This window comes from Pseudophryne corroboree, chromosome 4 (genome assembly GCF_028390025.1).
Source record: "Pseudophryne corroboree isolate aPseCor3 chromosome 4, aPseCor3.hap2, whole genome shotgun sequence".
Lineage (NCBI taxonomy): Eukaryota > Metazoa > Chordata > Amphibia > Anura > Myobatrachidae > Pseudophryne > Pseudophryne corroboree.
Genome location: NC_086447.1, coordinates 370,978,971 through 370,998,771, shown reverse-complemented (window position 1 = coordinate 370,998,771; position 19,801 = coordinate 370,978,971). Strand labels below are relative to the sequence as shown.

Sequence of the window (19,801 nt, the reverse complement as noted above, 5' to 3'; positions counted from 1 at the left end):
CTAAGCCCCTTAATTAGGGTTCTTTGTTTTCAAAATGTGATCTGATGTTTGACTGCAAGACCCTACTGAAGGATAGTCCACCCACCACAAGTCAAACCAGTTATGGGCATAGATTCAAACAAGATATTTGGAACAAGACAGATTAAACCACTTCATCATCTTTAAATGGTGCAGAGTTCTATTTCTGTGGTTTTCGTAGACAGTTGTACATAACACACACTGCTACATATCTTTTCCTAAAGTATGGGTGCATTTACATTAATATTAAGAAACATCAATAGCAAAAAGTTACAATGCACAATAAAATAGCTTTCATTAAATTAACTTTGTAACAAAGGATAATAAGGTGCAGATAGGGTTGGTAAAAATGTGTAAAAAAGAATACAAAGGTTACCGTAAAGATGCTGTATAGCCAAAATATCATCCTGTGCCAAGTGACGTGTTCGTGTATGGGTAGCATTAGGATGCATGAGTGCAGAGACATCCCTAGAGTGCCACAACCCAAGTGCATGACCAATCTCATGTGCTGCTACCTGGACCAAATCATTGTACCACACACCTGTAGGGAAGGAGAAGGTAGAGGTGAATAGGGAAAGGAGATGACCAGGATACATTGATATGATCTAAATCACAGGTTCTCAAACTCGGTCCTCAGGACCCCACACAGTGCATGTTTTTCAGGCCTCCTCACAGAATCACAAGTGAAATAATTAGTTCCACCTGTGGACCTTTAAAAATTTGTCAGTGAGTAATTAATACACCTGTGCACCTGCTGGGTTACCTGCAAAACATGCACTGTGTGGGGTCCTGAGGACAGAGTTTGAGAACCTATGATCTAAGGGGAAATTAGCACAGAAAAGATAGAAAGGTGAGTCCATGAATCTGCTGAATGCTAGGTATTATTACTGAGAGATCTTATATTTGCAGGACTAGGGATTTGTCTCTCTGTTATAATACCTTATTTTTTTGCCATTTATGGTCTCATTGAAGTATAATTTTTATCGATATTTACAGCCGTTATATTATTGTTACCCATGTTTGTATTAGGATAGTACTTTAGTGCAAATTTTTATGCATTACTGATTTTATATTAAACTGTTGTACCTGTATTTAGATCATTCCACTTTATATTAAAGTATAAAGGTCAACTTTTGTTGGATGGTCTCTAAGAAAATGAAAAATTTGCCTTTGCACACTATGTTTTGTATTAGAATTTTTTCTGCAACCTGCCTCTTCATAGTTTAACATGTAAAAAGGGGCTTGGTGACCCACCCTGACCATGTCGGGTTCGCCATGGGTCGCCAAGCACCTGACAATACGTGTAGAATAATCAGGTAACCTGCATTACATGTGACTTGTTTCTCTGGGCGCCTTCACTTGGGTTATATATGGGAAATGTTGAAGAGATTGGGTTCCGGAGTAATATCCTAAGAGCTAGTTTAACTCTGTATAATGGACCTTCTGCCAAAGTTATCGGCAGTGACTTTTTATCAACTACTTTTTCCGTTACAAATGGCGCATGCCAAGGTATAGAGCCATTGGTGGAACTCATCTGAATTTCCCTTCCTTTCAGGTCTGCAACTTAAAGGTACCATTCATAAACTATGTTTCTTTGCAGACGACATCCTTCTCTGTGTCACTATACCACAGATCATACTCCCCACCCTACATGCCATCCTGGATCAATTCAGTAGAGCTTCCTTCTATAAAATGAACACGTCTAAAACAGAAGCCTTGCTGTTCAATCTCCCTCCCTGTTTACTTCACCATGTGAATTTAGATTTGGGTGGGGGGTGTTCAAACTGAAATCTAAATTGCAGTGTAAAAATAAAGCTAGTATTTACCCTGCACAAAAACAAAATAACCCACCCAAATCTAGTGATGTGCACCGGACATTTTTCGGGTTTTGTGTTTTGGTTTTGGGTTCGGTTCCGTGGCCGTGTTTTGGATTCGGACGCGTTTTGGCAAAACCTCAGCGAAAATTTTTTGTCGGATTCGGGTGTGTTTTGGATTCGGGTGTTTTTTTCAAAAAACCCTAAAAAACAGCTTAAATCATAGAATTTGGGGGTCATTTTGATCCCATAGTATTATTAACCTCAATTACCATAATTTCCACTCATTTCCAGTCTATTCTGAACACCTCACACCTCACAATATTATTTTTAGTCCTAAAATTTGCACCGAGGTCGCTGGATGGCTAAGCTAAACGACACAAGTGGCCGACACAAACATCTGGCCCATCTAGGAGTGGCACTGCAGTGTCAGGCAGGATGGCACTTCAAAAAAATAGTCCCCAAACAGCACATGATGCAAAGAAAAAAAAAGGCGCACCAAGGTCGCTGTGTGACTAAGCTAAGCGACACAAGTGGCCGACACAAACACCTGGCCCATCTAGGAGTGGCACTGCAGTGTCAGACAGGATGGCACTTCAAAAAAAATTGTCCCCAAACAGCACATGATGCAAAGAAAAAAAGAGGCGCACCAAGCTCGCTGTGTGACTAAGCTAAGTGACACAAGTGGCCGACACAAACACCTGGCCCATCTAGGAGTGGCACTGCAGTGTCAGACAGGATGGCACTTCAAAAAAATTGTCCCCAAACAGCACATGATGCAGAGAAAAAAAGAGGCACACCAAGGTCGCTGTGTGACTAAGCTAAGCGACACAAGTGGCCGACACAAACACCTGGCCCATCTAGGAGTGGCACTGCAGTGTCAGACAGGATGGCACTTCAAAAAAATTGTCCCCAAACAGCACATGATGCAAAGAAAAAAAGAGGCGCACCAAGGTCGCTGTGTGACTAAGCTAAGCGACACAAGTGGCCGACACAAACACCTGGCCCATCTAGGAGTGGCACTGCAGTGTCAGACAGGATGGCACTTCAAAAAAATTGTCCCCAAACAGCACATGATGCAAAGAAAAATGAAAGAAAAAAGAGGTGCAAGATGGAATTGTCCTTGGGCCCTCCCACCCACCCTTATGTTGTATAAACAGGACATGCACACTTTAACGAACCCATCATTTCAGCGACAGGGTCTGCCACACGACTGTGACTGAAATGACTGGTTGGTTTGGGCCCCCACCAAAAAAGAAGCAATCAATCTCTCCTTGCACAAACTGGCTCTACAGAGGCAAGATGTCCTCCTCATCATCATCCTCCAATTCCTCACCCCTTTCACTGTGTACATCCCCCTCCTCACAGATTATTAATTCGTCCTCACTGGAATCCACCATCTCAGATCCCTGTGTACTTTCTGGAGGCAATTGCTGGTGAATGTCTCCATGGAGGAATTGATTATAATTCATTTTGATGAACATCATCTTCTCCACATTTTCTGGAAGTAACCTCGTACGCCGATTGCTGACAAGGTGAGCGGCTGCACTAAACACTCTTTCGGAGTACACACTGGAGGGAGGGCAACTTAGGTAGAATAAAGCCAGTTTGTGCAAGGGCCTCCAAATTGCCTCTTTTTCCTTCCAGTATACGTACGGACTGTCTGACGTGCCTACTTGGATGCGGTCACTCATATAATCCTCCACCATTCTTTCAATGGTGAGAGAATCATATGCAGTGACAGTAGACAACATGTCAGTAATCGTTGGCAGGTCCTTCAGTCCGGACCAGATGTCAGCACTCGCTCCAGACTGCCCTGCATCACCGCCAGCGGGTGGGCTCGGAATTCTTAGCCTTTTCCTCGCACCCCCAGTTGCGGGAGAATGTGAAGGAGGAGATGTTGACGGGTCACGTTCCGCTTGACTTGACAATTTTCTCACCAGCAGGTCTTTGAACCTCTGCAGACTTGTGTCTGCCGGAAAGAGAGATACAACGTAGGTTTTAAATCTAGGATCGAGCACGGTGGCCAAAATGTAGTGCTCTGATTTCAACAGATTGACCACCCGTGAATCCTGGTTAAGCGAATTAAGGGCTCCATCCACAAGTCCCACATGCCTAGCGGAATCGCTCTGTTTTAGCTCCTCCTTCAATGTCTCCAGCTTCTTCTGCAAAAGCCTGATGAGGGGAATGACCTGACTCAGGCTGGCAGTGTCTGAACTGACTTCACGTGTGGCAAGTTCAAAGGGTTGCAGAACCTTGCACAACGTTGAAATCATTCTCCACTGTGCTTGAGTCAGGTGCATTCCCCCTCCTTTGCCTATATCGTGGGCAGATGTATAGGCTTGAATGGCCTTTTGCTGCTCCTCCATCCTCTGAAGCATATAGAGGGTTGAATTCCACCTCGTTACCACCTCTTGCTTCAGATGATGGCAGGGCAGGTTCAGGATTGTTTGGTGGTGCTCCAGTCTTCTGTACGCGGTGGCTGAATGCCGAAAGTGGCCCGCAATTCTTCGGCCCACCGACAGCATCTCTTGCACGCCCCTGTCGTTTTTTAAATAATTTTGCACCACCAAATTCAATGCATGTGCAAAACATGGGACGTGCTGGAATTTGCCCAGATGTAATGCACGCACAATATTGCTGGCGTTGTCCGATGTCACAAATCCCCAGGAGAGTCCAATTGGGGTAAGCCATTCTGCGATGATCTTCCTCAGTTTCCGTAAGAGGTTGTCAGCTGTGTGCCTCTTCTGGAAAGCGGTGATACAAAGCGTAGCCTGCCTAGGAACGAGTTGGCGTTTGCGAGATGCTGCTACTGGTGCCGCCGCTGCTGTTCTTGCTGCGGGAGGCAATACATCTACCCAGTGGGCTGTCACAGTCATATAGTCCTGAGTCTGCCCTGCTCCACTTGTCCACATGTCCGTGGTTAAGTGGACATCGGGTACAACTGCATTTTTTAGGACACTGGTGACTTTTTCTGAGGTCTGTGTACATTTTCGGTATCGCCTGCCTAGAGAAATGGAACCTAGATGGTATTTGGCACCGAGGACACAGTACCTCAATCAAGTCTGTAGTTGCCTGTGAATTAACGGTGGATAACGGAACCACGTTTCTCACCGCCCAGGCTGCCAAGGCCTGAGTTATCTGCTTTGCAGCAGGATGACTGCTGTGATATTTCATCTTCCTCGCAAAGGACTGTTGGACAGTCAATTGCTTACTGGAAGTAGTACAAGTGGTCTTCCGACTTCCCCTCTGGGACGACGATCGACTCCCAGCAGCAGTAGGCGTTACACTCAAGGATGCATCAGAGGAATCCCAGGCAGGAGAGGACTTGTCAGACTTGCCAGTGACATGGCCTTGAGGACTATTGGCTTTCCTGGGTAAGGAGGAAATTGACACTGAGGGAGTTGCTGGTGTGGTTTGCAGGAGCTTGGTTACAAGAGGAAGGGATTTAGTGGTCAGTGGACTGCTTCCGCTGTCATCCAAAGTTTTTGAACTTGTCATTGACTTATGATGAATGCGCTGCAGGTGACGTATAAGGGAGGATGTTCTGAGATGGTTAACGTCCTTACCCCTACTTATTACAGCTTGACAAAGGCAACACACGGCTTGACACCTGTTGTCCGCATTTGTGTTGAAATAATTCCACACCGAAGAGCTGATTTTTTTTGTATTTTGACCAGGCATGTCAACGGCCATATTCGTCCCACGGACAACAGGTGTCTCCCCGGGTGCCTGACTAAAACAAACCACCTCACCATCAGAATCCTCCTTGTCAAGTTCCTCCCCAGCGCCAGCAACACCCATATCCTCATCCTGGTGTACTTCAACAGTGACATCTTCAATTTGACTATCAGGAACTGGACTGCGGGTGCTCCTTCCAGCACTTGCAGGGGGCGCGAAAATGGTGGAAGGCGCAAGCTCTTCCCGTCCAGTGTTGGGAAGGTTAGGCATCGCAACCAACACAATTGGACTCTCCTTGGGGATTTGTGATTTAGAAGAACGCACAGTTCTTTGCTGTGCTTTTGCCAGCTTAAGTCTTTTCATTTTTCTTGCGAGAGGATGAGTGCTTCCATCCTCATGTGAATCTGAACCACTAGCCATGAACATAGGCCAGGGCCTCAGCCGTTCCTTGCCACTCCGTGTCGTAAATGGCATATTGGCAAGTTTACGCTTCTCATCAGACGCTTTCAATTTTGATTTTTGGGTCATTTTACTGAACTTTTGTTTTTTGGATTTTACATGCTCTCTACTATGACATTGGGCATCGGCCTTGGCAGACGACGTTGATGGCATTTCATCGTCTCGGCCATGACTAGTGGCAGCAGCTTCAGCACGAGGTGGAAGTGGATCTTGATCTTTCCCTATTTTAACCTCCACATTTTTGTTTTCCAATTTTTAATGTGTGGAATTATATGCCAGTATCAATAGCAATGGCCTACTACTATATATACTGCGCACAACTAAAATGCACCACAGGTATAGAATGTAGATGGATAGTATACTTAATGACGACACAGAGGTAGGTACAGCAGTGGCCTTCCGTACCGTACTGCTATATATGCTGGTGGTCACTGTGTCAGCAAACTGCAAAACTAAAATGCACCACAGGTATAGAATGTAGATGGATAGTATACTTAATGACGACACAGAGGTAGGTACAGCAGTGGCCTTCCGTACCGTACTGCTACATATACTGGTGGTCACTGTGTCAGCAAACTGCAAAACTAAAATGCACCACAGGTATAGAATGTAGACGGATAGTATACTTAATGACGACACAGAGGTAGGTACAGCAGTGGCCTTCCGTACCGTACTGCTATATATACTGGTGGTCACTGTGTCAGCAAACTGCACAACTGAAATGCACCACAGGTATAGAATCTAGATGGATAGTATACTTGACGACACAGAGGTAGGTACAGCAGTGGCCTACTGTACCGTAATGCTATATATTATATACTAGTGGTCACTGGTCAGCAAAACTCTGCACTGTACTCCTCCTATATAATATTATACTGGTGGTCCCCAGTCCCCACAATAAAGCAGCACACTGAGCACAGATATGGAGTGTTTTTCAGGCAGACAACGTATACTGGTGGTCACTGTCAGCAAAACTCTGCACTGTACTCCTGCTATATAATACAGCTGCTCCCCAGTCCCCACAATTAAGCAGTGTGAGCACAGATATATTATGCAGCACACTGAGCACAGATAAGGAGCGTTTTTTTAGTCAGAGAACGGATATCTGGTGGTCACTTATCAGCAAAACTCTGCACTGTACTCCTCCTATATTATACAGCTGCTCCCCAGTCCTCCCCACAATTAAGCAATAAAGCACAATCAAGTTCAACAATAACGGAGAGGACGCCAGCCACGTCCTCTCCATAACATTTCCAATGCACGAGTGAAAATGGCGGCGACGCGCGGCTGCTTATATAGAATCCGAATCTAGCGAGAATCCGACAGCGGGATGATGACGTTCGGGCGCACTCGGGTTAACCGAGCCATACGGGAGAATCCGAGTATGGCTTGGACCCGTGTAAAAAGGGTGAAGTTCGGGGGGGTTCGGTTTCCGAGAAACCGAACCCGCTCATCACTACCCAAATCTAACTCTCTCTACACATGTTATATCTGCCCCACCTGTAGTGCACATGGCTTTGCCCATTAGAGGAAGATTTTGCTTTTGCAGTCATCCTTGAATTAGGCCCATAGTCACAGATATCAGCTGCTTGCACAGGGAATGTATTGTGCATTTCCGGGCAGTGGATAATCAGATGCATGGGGATGGTCCATCTTGTGACCGTGTTATGGGAGTGTTGCTGAACTGGCTATGTACACAGACTCACAATTACTTACAGTGGAGGCAATACTCAGACAGACATTCTGCACCTGCCATAGTGCTGGTGCAAATTTCATGGTGCGACTGATGGTGGCGTCTGAGGAGGCATAAAGTGGTATTTCGGTGTCTTCTGATGCTGACAGTGGGCGTTTCAGTCCTGTCACAATCAGATGTATACAGCAGAGAAGGCCTTGTAGCCGCATTTGCATAAAAACATCGACATGGACACGGCTGCATCCAGCTCAAAATAAGGAGTTTAGTATAAGAACTAACCAAGCTAGAAGGTGCAGTTTGGCATCTTGGCAAAACCATGATGCACTATTGGGGGGAGGGGCTGCAACTTAAAACAAAAGTGTTCAGAATGTGAGTGCTACATGTAGAGTCAGGCAGTTTCTTCTGGGAGGGAAATACGCAGGAAATTATCTCTTAGCTGGAATCACTGTTAATTCTCAGTCTCTTGGAGATAATGTTTAGCAATGGGGTGAGGATTGTGGACTGTGTCAGTGGTACATACACGAAAATAAAAGGGCAGGAATTACCTTGTTTCCAGCTGAATCGCGAAGGTCCAAGTATCCAATACTCATGGTTATCAAAGTGAATCTCTCCTCTTGGTGGCAGAAAAGCATGAGCTAGTTCTCCATTCAGACCGTCAAAGCAGGGGTGCAAAGGGGAGCCCCAACAATCACTGTGATTATAGGAGTAAAATCCTGGAATGTGAAGGTGTGACTTGTATTAATGTGACAATAGGTTATTTAATAATTGATCAGAGTCTACATAGTGCTGGTCCCACTGAACATGGCTATCCATTGAGGAATTTGCTGGCTGTGGCAGACTCGGAAGCTATTACAGTTAATAGTTTTTGTCATACGATAATGATGTTATATATCTACTGCTTGTGATAGTAAAAACAAATACAAAGGAAAAATGTTGTGTCAGGCCAGCCAGAGCAAAGAAAGTGTACAAGTAAAGGCCAGCAGACATTGATAGACTCCTCTCGCACCTGACGTGTTGTCCAATGACAATAAGATTACAGCAGGATAATGCAGCAGTGAGCAGTGCACCAACAGATGCATGCACAATGTTAGAGAACCTACAGGAGAGCCTATACCTAAACACTAGACCCCAGTCATGTAGCCTTTTTGAAAGTGATTTTTCTTAGGACATCTGACCCAAAAACTGGATTTTGGGTGTAATTATACTTGCCTACCAGACTTTGTATATATACATTTTCTAAGGTGGCACATTGAACCTAACAGGATTTACAGGGCCGGATTAAGGCAGGTTGGCGCCCCGGGCAACAAACATGTGGCGGCCCCCACTACTGAAATTGCTAGCAAAGACATCCCCCACCCCCACCCCGTGGGTAAACATACATAATGCCATGGAGCAGCCTCAGCCTAGCCGGTGACAGCAGCACACGTCGGCAACTCGTGGGATAGTGAAGGGAAATTCCTGAGACACTGACTGAGCCACCAGCGTGTGCTGTATACGGAGCTTCTTGGCGGTTGTGGGAGACGGTTTCAACTTAAAAAGCAGGGGTCTGTGGGGGCCCCGGGATGGCTGCCCATGTCGCCCCTCCTATAATCCTGCTCTGAGGACGTATATACTGTAAATAATGAGACAAGGTAGCAGGTATTTATAGTATGCAAACACTCTGCCACTGAAACCTAGAGATGAATGCTGATGGCCTGCTACTAATTGTCGATTGTTGTACCATGGCGCGTAGTCCCAACTCCATCATGTTCTACTTTGCCCGACTCCTTCTCTGTTTGACCAAAATGCTATTACTTGTACCCCAGTAGTGATACTCATCGATGGTTGGAACCATGGAAAGTTTTCCATTGATTGTTCCCTGCCATCAATATAAAATACCAATGGCGCCATCTATGGTGAACCATTCAATGATAGGATGGGTACATGTGGAGAAAGCACGACTGGATCTGGGGTGCCACAGTAGAGAGGAGACCAATAGAGGAGACCAATAGATTCTGCCTCGATTGATGGCCAGATTCTAGCTTGGCGGGGACCATTACAGAGGACACATTGGGCGAGCTGAGCAGACTAGGCCAAGAAATATAAATGGGTTGCTATTTGACCAAGTCACTAGATATCTAAGTTGATGGAAGGTTTTGGTAATTTAAACTAGGTAATTTTAGTGCAGTGCCATTGAAATGGGAAGAGACCAGCTACATGTGATCTCATAGAATCTGAGTGGTAGAAGTGCAAGCATTCAGTTTTTGAGGGTTAATCATATAGCTAGAATTATAGCCAATCTCTTTGAGCAGAACGAGGACTGAGATGGTCAGATAAGAGTGTGTTAAAAGAACATTGTCTGCATATAATGCTATCTTTGGCTCCAGACCTCCGGTCTTAATAGCATGGGTATCAGGGTGGGAATTAATTTTGGCAGCAAAAGGTTCTATGAGCAGGGCAAATATAAGGGGAGAAAGAGGACAGCCCTGACAGGTACCATTAGACATTTTAAAGGAGGATGAGGCAACGTCATTGTCTGACACAGTCGCAGAGTCGGACTGGTACAAGGCCATAATACCGGTGAGGAATTGCCCACTAAAAGCCCAGTGACCTGAGCACTCTGAGCATGAACGGCCAGGAAATATGAGCAAAGGCTTTTTTGGCATCTAGCTATTATTAGAGAAGGATATTTTTGTTGATTAATAGAGTGAATCAGGTTGATGTTGCGTCTTGTGTTATCAAGGCCTGATGCCTGGGGATAAAACCCACCTGATCAGGGTGAATCAGGTGGGGAAGCAAAGGTGAAAATCTATTGGCTAGTATTTTTGCATAAATTTGAAGGCCCATATTTAGTGGCCGATTCTGAGATGGGCGAAGCCGCTCGCCCGCATGTAGCCGCCACGTCCATCTGGTCTGCGCATGTGTACTGCAGCCCAGAAAGATGCAGCCGCAGTGTGATTAACCGTGGCTGCTATTCATGGGGCAGTGACGTGGCATTGGAGGGAGGGGCGTTACAAATGGGGGTGGGACTGGACCGTTTTCAGGGCGGTTGTGTGACATCACACACAGCCGCTCTGATTAAAAATACGGCAGCCGACTGCCTGACAGCACAGCTAGGATGCGCTGCCAGTGGTCAACCTTAGTTCCAATGTGTCGGCAATCTAACTGTGGGTGCATCAGGAGGCAGCCTCACACATGCTGGGCAGCCTTGACCTGTGCTAGGCAGCCCCCAGCATGTGAGGAGATGGATGCAGATCTGGAAGCGTGTGCAGCGATCTGCATTTATATCTGAACTAGCCTCTTAAAAGGGAGATTGGCCTATTATTATTACAAATAGTGGGATCTGTGCCTGGCTTGGGAATAAAAACTATGATCATGGTTGCCTGAGCCAGAGGGCATCAGTCGAGACAAGCCACAGGAGATTTGTCTCCATATAAGATTAGTGAGGCAAATAAACAGTCCACAAGGAAAAGTGGAGTGGCGTGAGTTGCAGTGATGTACTGTAGACCAATCAGGAGCTCAAAGAGTAGGCTTCTGTGGCTTAGGTGATGAGGACAGAGCTCAATCTGAAGATGTCGTGCTTGGAGGGGATTTCCTAACCCTGATATAAGGTCTTAATCTGCTGGTTGGAGGTGGCCGCAAAAATTTGAAGCTAGAAGAGGAACCCCCATCGGTATTTGATGTTATGAGGATGACGGATTATAATAATTGGCTGAAGGTCACTTGAATCATGGAAGTAGCCAGATCCTGAAAGACTTGTAAGCGCAGGTCTTGATACTCCACAAAACCAGCATTTCTGGTTGCAGCCAGGACTTTTTGTTTTACATGAAAGTAATGGAGATGCACTATAATGTCTCATGGAGGCTAATCAGTGGCTGGTTTAGCATGGAGAATATGGTGTGCCCTATTCATTAAGGGAGTATATGTTGGAAGGAATTTGTAAGGAAGTCTCGGATGAATGGGAGATGGACTCTGGAACATAACAAATTCTCAAGTTATTCTGCAGAGATCTGTTCTCGAAGCTTCTTGTTTGTCTTTCCAAGTGTCCACGTCAGAGCGCAGGAGAGCTATTTCCCTCAATAAGCTCACCTGTGAGCGACAGATGTAATCTGTTTTGAATTCAAGAGCATCTGTACAGTTGCCTAGAGCAGTGTATTCTTGCTTAAATTCACTGACTATGCTCTTCAGTTCTTGTTGAAAGGTAAGCTGAATATTGCTAGTTAAGGCAATAATTACCGCTTGGATAACGGGATCCAACTCCAGTTCAGTAGGAGGAGGAGGCTCAAAAAAAAGAGACAGGTCCATAGCCTGAACCCAATTCCCTTTGAAATTGGAAGATGTTCAACAGTGCCATCAGCTCAGAAATGGCAGAAACTAGTGGGACCCAGGTACATCCATCTACTGTTCAGAGAAGTCTGGCCAGAAGCTGTCTTCATGGGAGAATTGCAGACAAAAAAAACATACCTTCAACGTCGAAACAAGGCCAAGCGACTCAACTATGCATGAAAACATAGGCAGCAGGTGCTCTGGACTGATGATCCAAAAATTTTTATATTTGGCTGTAACAGAAGGCAGTTTGTTGCCGAAGGGATGGAGAGCGGTACAATAATGAGTGTCTGCAGACAACAGTGAAGCATGGTGGAAGTTCCTTGCAAATTTGGGGCTGCATATCAGAAAATGGAGTTGAGGATTTGGTTAGGATTCTTTTACAGGTGCAGTTATGTTAGAGAGTGACCCCCTACACTCCTCCCCCATGGGATAGTGAAGAAGTGCCTAAAAGGCAGTAATGTCCTGACAAAATCATCGTTGGGATATAGATGTGGACTGTCTGGTGACTTATACATTGAAGTCAGTCAGGTGGAGATGGAGTTGGAGAGAAGATGCAGAGTTAAGAAGAAGCTAAGTGCAGGAGGAGGGATGTTCACACATAAGAAATGATATTAGGATGGTAACTATGTACTTGCAAGTATAAACTTTATTTTAAGAATTGTCTACGTTTGTGAAACTGTGTTTTGTTGTGTTTGTTCTATAATTAAGGAAGCATAAATATTATTAGTATATACTGTATATGGGTGGTCTTCAGTATGCCGGCTGTCGGGATCCTGGCGCACAGTATACCGGTGCCGGAATCCCGACAGCCGGCATACCGACACTTATTCTCCCTTGTGGGGGTCCACGACCCCCCTGGAGGGAGAATAAAATAGCATGGCGCGCGTAGCGCGCCACCGTGCCCGCAGCGTGGCGAGCGCAGCGTGGCGAGCACAGCGAGCCCGCAAGGGGCTCATTTGCGCTCGCCACACTGTCGGTAAGCCGGCGGTCGGGCTCCCGGCGCCGGTTTGCTGGTCGCCGGGAGCCCGACCGCCGGCATACCATGCTACACCCCTGTATATCACTACTGTGTATATCATGTTCTGTGTGATTTTATTTTGCCTGTAAATAAACAGATAATCAGATTATAGGAGCTGTGAATTCCATGTTTGAACTCACTTTGGAATCATAATTTAATAATTCATATGTATGAGCTACCCAGTTTGTAAGACTGACATATTTGCATATATATATATATATATATATATATATATATATATATATGATAAACGTATATTATAAAATATACATATATATTATTATTGAAGAGTCCACTTTTCAATAATTGGCACCCCAGACATAAAATATAATATAAGATTCCTCAACACTATGGAGGGAAATGTTAGCAGTGGAGTACCACAGGGATCTGTACTTGGACCGGTTCTCTTTAATATCTTTGTTGGTGACATTGCAGATGGTATTGAAGGGAAGGTATGCCTTTTTGCAGATGATACAAAGATATGCAACAGGGTAGACACACCAGGAGGGGTAAAACAAATGATTGATGACCCAGCTAGGCTTGAGAAATGGTCAAGAACGTGGCAACTACAGTTTAATGCTAAAAAATGCAAAATAATGCACTTGAGCCTCAAAAATCCAAAGGCTAAATATAGTATCCAGGGTACTATAATGAAAACTACTGAGGAGGAAAGGGATTTAGGAGTCACTGTTTCAAGTGACTTAAAAGGCAGGAAAGCAATGCAACAAAGCAATGAGAAAGGAAAGTCAGATGCTTGGTTGCATAGGGAGAGGAATCAGTAGCAGGAAAAAATAAGTAATAATGCCACTGTATAGGTCATTGGTACGGCCCCACCTGGAATACTGTGTCCAGTTCTGGAGATCATATCTCCAGAAGGATATAAATACATTAGAGAGTGTACAAAGAAGGGCAACTAAAATGGTGCATGGCCTACATCACAAAACGTACCCGGAAAGGCTAAAAGATCTTAACATGTATAGTTTGGAGGAGAGAAGGGAAAGGGGGGACATGATAGAAACTTTCAAATATAACAAGAGTTTTAACAAAGTTCAGGAGGGAAACATTCTTCAAAGGAAGAGAAGTATTAGAGCTCGAGGACATGCACTGAAACTGGTGGGAGGCAGGTTCAGGGGAAATTTAAGAAAAAATTACTTCACAGAAAGGGTAGTGGATAAGTGGAATAGCCTCCCATAAGAGGTGGTAGAGGCTAAGACTGTAGAGCAATTTAAACATGCTTGGGATAGGCATATGAATATCCTTACAAAGAATTAAGGTTCAAAAAGGGTTGAGATTACCTAAAGGATAAAAAAAAGGGGCAGACTAGATGCGCCAAGTGGTTCTTATCTGCCGTCAATTTCTATGTTTCTATACAAAAGTAATGCTATGTTTACATCACATATATTTATTCCACTTTCAATACATTCCAGGACTTGCTGCCTCTGCCTGGCACTGTGTGCTGCTACTCGGCTTCCTATAAACCAAAGTATTCCTAAGCCCTTGTCCAGTTTTTTTTTTTTTTTTCTGTTTTATTTAATATAGTGGCCTATGGGGTCTATTCAGACCTAGACGCAGCTGCACGTTCGTACGCAGCAGCCACATCTAGGGGGTCTCTGCACACGCAGTGTCTATAGTGCATGTGCATGTCCTTTCACTATGTGGCTGCATCCCGGAAGGATGCAGCTGCAAGGTGATTGACAGCGGCAGCCATCAAAGGTGGTGGGCGTTGACCTGGCTTTAGTGGGCATGGTGGGCAAAACTGGCGGGTGTCTGGAGCATTTCTGGGGTAGCTGCTAATGTCACATGCTGACGCTCCAAGAAAAACAAATGGCAACCTCAAATTGATGCTTTCGATAATAAATTACGACCTTACTCTGTCCTGGGCGGTCCCCAGCATGGGAGTAGACGGATGCAGATCTTGCTGCAGGAAGCAAGATCTGCATCCATCTCTGAATAACCCCCTATGTGCATTTGTCACAATGAAAAAAAAGTCTGCCGTTTCACCATACTGCACCTCTAATCATTATAAAAGTCTGACTTGGGACACAAGGACATGCTTGTAGGTGGTTACAATATAGTGTTCACGACCTCGCCCCAGTAGGTGTGCTTAACACTTCTGTAAAGTTAGACTTCCCCAACCTTCCTCTCTTCCTTCTAAAACAACCTTGACTTGAGACATAAACCAGCTCACCAGGGACAAGAATGCCAACCTGGGTTGTCAAGAGCAAGCACAGGTACTGAGGATTACATGGCTAAATCCAGGGAGGTGCGGCCAAGCCCTTCTCAAAACCAAAATGTATAGTTTTCCCACGCAAGGGGGCGTTAGTGAATGCAGAGGTGGAACATTTGTCCCCCTTAGCACCTGATCCCAATAACTGATGTGTCAGTATGTGGACACAAAATGCCAACATGTTCATATGTTGGAATTTCACATGTTGACAGTCTGAATGTCAACGGCACATTTTAGGGTTAAGCTTAAATATTAAAAAATGGCATGTCAACATTCTGACAGTCGACATGTGAAATGTTAACAAAATGAACATGTCGACATATTGACGATGTCAACCTTTGTGGATATTGACATTTCACACGTTTTGACCATGTCAACATTCTGACTGTTGACATTATGAATGTTGAAATATTATACACACACAATGAGTCCTTACTAAAATACTGATCGTGGGACAGTCCCCTCAAATAGAGACCGTCTTGTTACATTCAGGATGGTTGGGTGGTATGTTTCAGACCTCAGGTTAAACACTTACCAATACTTAGATCAGACTTCTCCTTGGCCAGTACACGTTGAAAGGTGAGAGGGGATACATTGCTCCACATGTTGAAGGCGATCTCTAAGGCCCTTTCTGTGTCACCTCTATTTAGAGTGTTGGGAAATTGGACAATCCTGTAATAAACAGTCACTACTTGAGGACTATTTACAGTTGTGGCTTCTAGGTGGAACAATTTTATTTGTTTACAACATTTCAATAGTAGATAATATACTAAACATAACCCTCCTTTATATAGTATTAGTAGGTGCTCACCCCATTTCATGAACTTAACACAATGTAATAGCCTGTGAGTTGCAGCAAGACTGAGGTTTTGCAAGATTTAAAGTGGAAATATTTGTAAAGGCAAAACTAACCTTGGCTCCATAAGTATGTGTTCTTTGTTATCATGAATAGCTCTGTATTAATTTTATAGATACTGCTTGATCCTTATAAACTCACCTGTATGTCAGGTTTAAATGATCCCATTTGTAGCCCAGTGGGTTTATAGTATATCGCTTCCATCTCCTACTGTGAGAGGGGAATGTTATACCAGAAGCAGCACCATCACTCTGCAGATGGAGAAGAAACCCCACAAATTACAGTATATGTGCTATGGTTTTATTTGTATTAACATCTAATGATCAGCATAGAAGAAAGTTTATAAAGTACTGTAACTTAAATATAAGCTCAAACTTTAATATAAATAAAAGCTTCCAAACTCATCAATATCACAATTATCCTTTACTTTGTAGTATAGCAGAGAAAACGCTACTACTCACCTTTGTTTGAAGTACAGATTCCTCCTGGTTCCATAATCCAAAATTAAGTAGAAGAAGAGTAACACCAGTGAAAACATACACAATCAAGCCAGAGGCACCATCCACCAAATTCCAGACCATCCTGGGTATATATTAAGCAGTCTCAGAAACACCAGTGTAAAATACCAGTCACTTTGCTCTCCCAGAGCATAAAAGAATCAGCACAGTGATATTAAACCACAGCAATTTCAGACACCAAAGAAAGTGTGGAGCAAATATGGGAGATCAAACAAATACCCTAAAGCTGGATGGAATTAGGATGTGTGTGAAGGAAGAGGAAGGAAATCTGGATAAAAGAATAAGAAGATCTAAAACTACAGCAGATATGCATAGTTCTGAGGGAAAGAGAAAAGTGTAAGACCAAACTAGGGGACGCAGAGATCATGTGTGTTTTGTTAGTGGAAACGTGGAGAGATGAACAACTCTCTCTTTGTCTAAGGCTCCAATATAACTTTTTTTTAACCATATGTTAGATTTAACACCCTCCCTCCCTTAGTTTATCCCATTTTAAATCCTTGGAGAAGCAGACAAATTTGTAGATTTTTTTTTTTTTCAGTACAGGGTCAATATGTGTCAACACAAAATAAAAGGGAATAAATAAACCACCTATGGCGCTGGGGAAAAGGGAAATTTTATACTAAATGAATAAATTACTTCCCTTTACTGATTAACTCTAAACAGATAAAAATGTTGCTGTATAGCGTACCCCCACTCACGTAGATAGGGAGTGGGATATGCACATAAAGGTTCTAACTTCCATCCAGGGGTATAACTCCCAGAAGCAATGGAGATGCCTGCCTCCAGGCATCAAACTATGAAGGGACACCTACTTGTACAGCAGTACCTGTGTGGGTCACAACGGGATCCAAGCATCACTGCTGCTCTTCCAGTGGCGTACCCACTGCTGCTGCAGAGTTAATCGGCTCTGTCCCAGGAGACCTGCCAGCATCTGCAATAGGGGACAGGATGGCTTCTGTCTGGTACAGCTCTGCCTGAGCTCCAACAAGCGATAGTGCACCCGCCGCTGCTGCTGGACTGTGAGATGGGACCCACCAGTGAATGCTCATTCGCCATGCTGCAGTCAAACCCACACACCATAGTTGTTTTCCCTTTTTTTTTTTTCTTAAAGGGGCAGGGGTATCAAACACTAACTTGCCTTTGAGTGACTGGGATGAATTTACGCCCATACTTCCACCCACAGCATGTATTTGCACTTGCAGTGCACACAAGAGCACCCAAAGCCGCCTAGTCCTTCTGGTTGTTCCACATTCATGATGCTGACAGTTGTCACAGGAGCTGAACCAACCAGACAGCAAAAAATTATTTCTTCCTCACTACTTCATGGCCACCATTACTTCTGGGATTATGGGGGTCATTCCGAGTTGATCGCTAGCTGAACGTGTACGCTGCGCAGCGATGAAGCAAAAAATCGGAACTTCTGTATGCGGCGCAATGCGCACACGCAACGTACTTTCACAACGGCCGATGCAGTTTTACACAAGGTCTAGCGAAGCATTTTAGCCACACTGCTGGCCGCAGAGTGATTGACATGAAGTGGGCGTTTCTGGGTGTCAACTGACCGTTTTCAGGGAGTGTTAAAAAAAAAACGCAGGCGTGGCTGGGAGAACGCAGGGCGTGTTTGTGAAGTCACAGCCGGAACTGAACAGTCTGAAGTGATCGCAAGCTAGGAGTAGGTCTGGAGCTACTCTAAAACTGCACTTTTTTTTTTGTAGTCGCTCTGCGGTCCTTTCGTTCGCACTTCTGCTAAGCTAAAATACACTCCCAGGGGGCGGCGGCTTAGCGGGATCAGTACGTAATCCCGCTGGACGGGATCCCGGCGGTCGAAATACCGACGCCGGAATCCCGACCACACAATCCCAACAGGGGTGGCGAGCGGAACGCAGCCCCTTGCGGGCTCGCTTCGCTCGCCACGCTGCGGGCACGGTGCCTCGCTACGCTCGACACACTATTATATTCTCCCTCTATGGGTGTCGTGGACACCCACGGAGGGAGAATATGTCGGGATTGTGGCGGTCGGGATTCCGGCGTCGGCATTTCGACCGCCGGGATCCCGTCCAGCGGGATGTTGACCGCATCCCGGTTTAGTGTTTGCACGACTGCTAAAAACTGCTAGCGAGTGATCAACTCGGAATAACCACCTATATCCCATTACTTCTGGGATTATATCCCATTTCCTGGAATAGGGAAAATTACTCAGCACCCGATTTCATTCAAACATGCATTCCTGAGTGAAAATTTTCTCGTTAATTTATTAAATACAAATCACGGCAGGGTTTAACATAGAAATATAGAATGTGACGGCAGATAAGAACCACTTGGCCCATCTAGTCAGTCCCTTTTTTACCATATTTTTATCTCCAACCTTGTTTGATCCTTATTTCTTTGTAAGGATATCCTTATGTCTATCTCATGCATGTTTAAATTGCTCTACTGTCTTAGCCTCTACCACCTCTGATGGGAAGCTAATCCATTTGTCCACTACCCTTTCTGTGAAGTAATTTTTCCTCACATTTCCCCTGAACCTACCTCCCTCCAGTTTCAGTGCATGTCCTCGTCTTCTAATACTTCTCTTCATTTGAAGAAAGATTCCCTCCTGGACTTTCTTAAAACCCTTGATATATTTGAAAGTTTCTATCATGTCTTCCCTTTCCCTTCTCTGCTCCAAATTATACAAGTTGAGTAGTGATGAGCGGGTTCGGTTCCTCGGGATCCAAACCCCCCTGAACTTCACTCATTATACACGGTTCCGAGGCAGCCTTGGATCTTCCCGCCTTGCTCGGTTAACCCGAGCGCACCCGAACGTCATCATACCGCTGTCAGATTCACGCGAGATTCGTATTCTATATAAGGAGCCGCGCGTCGCCGCCATTTTCACTCATGCTTTGGAGATGATAGCGAGAGGACGTGGCTGCGTTCTCTCAGTTTCTGTGTTCAGTGTGCTGCAAATATCTGCTCAGTGTGCTGCAAATATCTGTGCTCAGTGTGCTGAAAATATCTACGTTCTCTGCCTGAAAAACGCTCCATATCTGTGCTCAGTGTGCTGCAAATATCTGTGCTCAGTGTGCTGAAAATATCTACGTTCTCTGCCTGAAAAACGCTCCATATCTGTGCTGCATTGTAGTATATAGGAGGAGGACAGTGCAGAATGTTGCTGTGACCACCAGTATATATATATATATATAGCAGTACGGTACAGTAGTCCACTG

General features: G+C 44.7%; 1 protein-coding gene across 1 annotated transcript in view; it reads right to left on the bottom strand.

The window, feature by feature from the left end:
- The window catches only part of LOC134910916 (matrix metalloproteinase-23-like), a 99,636-nt gene that overhangs the window by 62,770 nt on the left and 17,065 nt on the right, over nucleotides 1-19,801 (bottom strand). The window contains exons 3-6 of the mRNA XM_063919303.1: nucleotides 16,216-16,325; nucleotides 15,754-15,890; nucleotides 8,211-8,378; nucleotides 395-559 (exon numbers count right to left, since the gene is read on the bottom strand). Of these exons, the coding sequence (XP_063775373.1) occupies nucleotides 395-559; nucleotides 8,211-8,378; nucleotides 15,754-15,890; nucleotides 16,216-16,325 (580 nt within the window). The remainder of the gene's footprint in view (nucleotides 1-394; nucleotides 560-8,210; nucleotides 8,379-15,753; nucleotides 15,891-16,215; nucleotides 16,326-19,801) is intronic.